Source organism: Musa acuminata, chromosome BXJ1-7, assembly GCF_036884655.1.
Source record: "Musa acuminata AAA Group cultivar baxijiao chromosome BXJ1-7, Cavendish_Baxijiao_AAA, whole genome shotgun sequence".
Taxonomy (NCBI): domain Eukaryota; kingdom Viridiplantae; phylum Streptophyta; class Magnoliopsida; order Zingiberales; family Musaceae; genus Musa; species Musa acuminata.
Window position 1 is genome coordinate 18,264,452 of NC_088333.1, and position 5,833 is coordinate 18,270,284.

General features: G+C 42.7%; 1 protein-coding gene across 1 annotated transcript; it reads left to right on the plus strand.

Annotated features, from left to right (window-relative positions):
• Positions 1 to 3,562: 3,562 nt before the first annotated feature.
• Positions 3,563 to 5,112, plus strand: LOC103992006 (flavanone 3-dioxygenase F3H2). The gene is made up of 3 exons (XM_009411557.3): positions 3,563 to 4,078; positions 4,159 to 4,587; positions 4,661 to 5,112. Exons 1-3 carry the CDS (start codon positions 3,707 to 3,709, stop codon positions 4,979 to 4,981), a joined length of 1,122 nt encoding a protein of 373 aa, XP_009409832.2. The 5' UTR covers positions 3,563 to 3,706; the 3' UTR covers positions 4,982 to 5,112.
• The last annotated feature ends 721 nt before the right edge of the window (positions 5,113 to 5,833 follow it).

A 5,833-nucleotide genomic window follows, 5' to 3' on the forward strand; every position in this document is an offset into this window, starting at 1 on the left:
ATATAGGTAAAAACTCATTCAAATTCAAATCATCAAAATCACTTTCAAGAAATTCAAAATATAAATATATTCATTAATCTAATTTTTAAAAATCGATAAGATAGTGATAGAGGAATTTTCAAAATGCATTCCCTTTTTAGTTGTTTCAATTTATGTGGTTTGATTTCTTATAAGCATGCCCAAGTTTTTTACGCTAAATCAAAACAAGCATCATCTTGAGTTCTAAGTGTCAAATCCTTCTTATTCTTTTGGAAGATTATTCTTAAGTTATTCATGTATATTGCATATCATTTCATAAGTCATCAAAGACCGAATAAGTTCTTCAATCGAAAAATAGTTCAAGTTCTTTGATTCTTGTATTGTAGTTACTATCGAATCCCAATTTTTAGTAAGTGATCGTAAAACTTTATTTACAAGTTCAAGATTTAAAAAACTTTTACCAAGAGCTTTTAGACTATTGATGATATCCGTAAAATGGGTGTGTATATCTCCAATAGTTTGGCTTGGTTCCATATGAAATATTTCAAAATCATGTATCAAAATATTTAGTTTAGAGTCTTTTAACTCTACTAGTGTCTTCGTGTGTGGTTTCAAGAGTGTGCCAAATATCGAAAGTAGTTTCGCAAATAGAAATACGATTAAATTCATTTTTTCCAGGGCATAAAATAAGACATTTATAACTTTTGTATTTAAAGAGAAAGTCTTCTTCTCCAACCCATTCCAATCGTTTATTGGAAGAAAAGACTTTTGAAAATCAAATTCGACTATATTCCATAAATCAAGATTCAACGAAAGCAAGAAAACTCTTATTCGAGTTTTCCAATATGTGTAGTCCATCCTATTGAACTTGGGAGGACGAATGATAGAGTGACCCTCTTGAAAGTCGAAAAGATCCATCTTCTAGTGAGCTTTCACTACATCGTCTGTGTTAGGATCAAGAGCACTAACGGGGGGTTGTGAATTAGTGCGGCGGAAAACTTTCAACGATTAAAACTACGTTCGTACGATAAGAGCGATTTCGGTAGAAAAGCCGATTTGTAAATCACTTTAACTTGTGATCAAGCAAGATGCAGTTAAAGCGAATCTATAAGGGTAGTTTGTAGTTATGATGGAAATCAGAATGTAAGCATAAACTAAAATATGATGTTCGTACGATAAAGCTTATTTACGTCTAAACACCGATTCAGAAAATACTAAACTTTGAAACATGATCGTAAATTCGCAGAAGGCAGTAAGCTATTGAGGAGGTTTGCAGTAAAGATAATATTCTCAAAGTAAATACAAACCAGAGAGCACCGCGATTTTAGAGTGGTTCGGTCAATCTTGACCTACATCCACTTCTGGCTTCCTCCACCGACGAGGTCACCGACATCCACTAGAGGCCTTCCTTCAATAGGCGAAGGCCAACCACCCTTTTACAATTTCACTCCTTTTGACGGGCTTAGGAGACAACCCTTACAGAATTTTCTCTCCTCTCTTGAAAGATCAGAACTTGGAAGAAAAGAGGGAGAAGAACTTTTAACTTATACAACACTTTTGAGCTCTAAAAATCACAGAGTAAGATCAGGATTTCGGTTGTTTTGGTTGCTCTTTCATTGCTGAAAGAGTGGGGTATTTATAGGCCCCAAACTAGTTTGAATTCCGAGCTCAACCTCGAATTTCTTCAAGGTGTCCTTAAGTAGCAAGTTCTCCTTTTGGAGAGTTTCTAGATCATGACATTTTATACATGAAGCTAAACTATCATGATATTCAGTTTTTAATTTATCAAAATTACTAATAAGACTATCATGCTCCTTTTTTAACAATTTATATTTTCTACTAATTATTTTACATTCATCAAATAAGTCATGGAAGGTATTTAATAATTCATTAAATGATAAATCTACATTAATTAAATTTGTTACCTCCTCTCCGATGGCCATTAGGGCGTAATGAGCAACTTGCTCGGTGTTGGACTCCTCTTCTTCGGACAAACCTTCGGCGATGCTCCGACGGACTTTCAGCAAACTCTTGGACTTGCGACGATCCACTTGGCAAGTTCCGACGAGCTTCTTTTAGCAAGCTCCTGGACTTCTCGGATTTGTTCCCGCAAAACCTCCGACGACCGTCCGAACTTCCATCGAGCTCTCAAACTCCCAACGTGATCATAGTCTTGACTCCGGCACAACTCCTACTGCATATCTTACTTTCATCATAGTTAATCCTGCACACTTATCTCAACATATGGATTAGATAACAAATGACAATTGACGTCATCATCAAAATCCGAGATTCAACAGTCTGATCCTTTGGTGTGTCCCTTGATTCATTCTACCCGATGCCCGATCATTGACTCTGGCCCAACATTCGATTCTTCTTTAATCGTTTTGTCTTTCTCATGATTGTAGTTAGTCCATGATCACTTATCTCAAGATATATATTAGATCATTAATTCACCAATTGATTTCATCATCAAAATATAAGATTCAATAGCTAAGCGATAGTACTGCTAAGATCCAATCTTTACGGCTCTGTCAGGTAGTGGTACTATTGAGACTAGGTGATGATACCGCCCAATGTCAGTCTATAGGTGATGATACTAGGGGTGGTACCGGTAGTACCCCAGAAACCCGGGATGAGATATTTTTTGGCTTCATTTTTGAAGTCATTGGGGTTTATATATACCACACTCTTTCCTGCATGAAAGAGTACGAAAGTGTGAACAAAAGTTTTGAGATTTTGGGTTGTAAAAATGTTGAAAAAGTGTTAAGTGTCCTCCTCCTCCTTAGCTTTGTGATCATTCTAAGAGAGGTATGAGGCTTATAAATATTATCTCATAAACTTGTGAAAAAGAGAAAGAGTTGTAATAGAGTAGATGGTCTTCGTCTATTGAAAGAAGACCGTTAGTGGATGCCGGTAGCCTTAACGAAGGAGGAATCACGAGTGAACGTAGGTCTTGACGATTGAACAACTATAAATTCAGTTTGCATTTTCTTTTTCAGTTTCATTGCTATTACATTCTCAATTAATTGCTCAATTCACTTACTCTAAGTCAATCACGTTTTTTTTATTATTTCATCGAACAAAAATTTTTTAAAACTGATATTTTTATTAAAATTACTAAGTTACCCCTTTTTAGTGTCAATTTGATCCTAACATAAATCACTCCCAAGCAAGTCGTTTTTATTCTCTGGATGGGTCCATACTTTTGAGGCCGAATCAGGTGTTTGATTTTTTGGTCAACGGCACCCTAAAACTAAGAAAATCAAATAATCGAATCGCCCCTCCCAAAAATCAATAGTTTCAATTTTTAACCTAGTAACCAAGCCTGGAGGAAGCTGCCATTTTATATTGTTTATTGTATCAGGTGAGCGCGTGACGAGTATAGGACAGTTGGGGAAAGCCGGCCTTTACGGAGCCAAAAGCTTGGTTAGGTACAGCACCTGTTCATGAGGCGTCCGCGTGCGCCCCGTGACTACGCCCACCACTCATTTCTCTAAACGCTTCCGTTTCAGCCACATGTTCTCCAGGCGTTTGTTTAAATGCCAACTTCTAGACCGTCCCGTTTTAGCGGTCGTTGTACATATCGATGTTCGTCACTGTGCAGGAAGAAGGGGGTAGATGAAACGAGTGGTAGCTGGCGACGCCACTCGTCCTTTTAAATGCTCACTACTTCGTCTAAGACCTTCTCATTCCCACACAGTTCGGATCGTTCAAGTGGGACAAGATGGCCCCCGGCACTGCATTGCTTCCCACGAACGAGGCGACCCTGAGGGCGAGCTTCGTGCGGGACGAGGACGAGCGACCCAAGGTGGCCTATAACCAATTCAGCAGCGACATCCCGGTGATCTCGCTCGTCGGGGTTGACGACGAGGACGGGGCCACCGGCGGGCGGAGGGCGGAGATCCGCCGCAAGATCGTGGAGGCCTGCGAGGACTGGGGCTTATTCCAGGTGCTGGACCATGGAGTGGACGCCGGCATGATCTCCGAGATGACCCGGGTCGCCCGGGATTTCTTCGCGCTACCCCCCGAGGAGAAGCTCCGGTTCGACATGTCCGGCGGAAAAAAGGGAGGCTTCATAGTGTCCAGCCATCTCCAGGTAGAACATGTTTGACGAAGCCTTCTCACGAAGTTGGTGGATTCCATGGGCTAAGAACTAATTCGATTGATGTCACGCAGGGTGAGGCAGTGCAGGACTGGCGAGAGATCGTGACTTACTTCTCGTACCCGATCGGAGCTCGGGACTACTCGAGGTGGCCGGATAAGCCAGAAGGGTGGAGGTCGGTGGTGGAGTCGTACAGCGAGAAGCTGATGGGGTTGGCGTGCAAGCTGCTGGAGGTGTTGTCGGAGGCAATGGGGCTCGACAAGGAAGCCCTCACCGATGCCTGCGTAGACATGGATCAGAAGGTGGTGGTCAACTACTACCCCAAGTGCCCCCAGCCCGACCTCACCCTCGGCCTCAAACGCCACACCGATCCCGGTACCATCACCCTCCTCCTCCAAGACCAAGTCGGCGGACTCCAAGCCACCAAGGACGGCGGCAAGACGTGGATCACAGTTCAGCCCGTGGAGGGAGCTTTCGTCGTCAACCTCGGGGACCATGGCCATGTGAGTATCAGCAAACGCCTTCTTCTGCGAATGGCATACAGATCTGACATGCTTCTCTCTGAGGCGGGCGCAGTATCTGAGCAACGGGAGGTTCAAGAACGCGGATCATCAGGCGGTGGTGAACTCGAGCTGCAGCAGGCTGTCGATCGCCACGTTTCAGAACCCAGCGCCGGAGGCGATCGTGTATCCCCTGGCGATAAGGGAGGGAGAGAAGCCGATCCTGGACGAGCCCATCACGTTCAGCGAGATGTACCGTAGGAAGATGAGCCGAGATCTCGAGCTTGCCAACCTCAAGAACCTGGCCAGGGCAGATCATCAGCGGCTGGAGTTGCCGGAGAATGCCAACGACATCAATGTAGCAAAGGCGAAATGCCTAAATGAGATCCTAGCTTAATATATATGCTATAGGTCTATGCCATCTCTCACGTCCGAGCCACATAGTTTCCCGTCCGTGCGACGGTGAATGCTGTAATAAGATTTCGAGTACTCAGATATCTATAAAAAAATGTTCCGCAATTAAATTAAGATATCAATTACATCTAAAATATGATATAATATACTCACATATCAAGGATTAATGGTTAGAAATATTATTCAACAAAGAAAATATTAATTAAAATATTCATCAAGGAGCCTAATAGGGTATATTCTGACATTAAGCGAAGCCTGCCTGTTGGATGCCGAGGGATTTGTGTGATTTGTGTGGAAGACAAAGACTAATTCTTTTTATTATCTATAGGGGGATGTATGGACCCTATGATTTCCTAAGCCACATAAATGAACTACAAAAGAAGGACGTTCGAACAGGGATGGGCGACCCTATGATTTCCTAAGTATAAGAACCGATCCTCGATGCCTGCATAGGGATTGAACCTCTCTCACTCTGATCATCCTCGTCCTCACTATTTTAAGAAGAGCTAACATGATCATCGAAGGAGTCGGGTTAGGAAATACACCTCCCCCCGACGTCGACATTTGTGTAGAATCCCCAAGAGATCAGAATCCACCCAAGGCCTCCTCATTCCCTATGGGGACCATCTCGCTCAATGCCACGAGGGTCACTTGGACAACCTTGCACCTTCGAGACAAGATCGAGTTGTATCGATCTTCAGTTGACGGTATTAAGACAGAAACATTTTGGCACTAGAAGGAGTGCCTGAATGTTACAAAAACATCCCCTAGCGAAGCCTCTCAATAAGCACTAAGAGGCATTGCTACCCACACACAATACTTTTGTGCAAAGAGG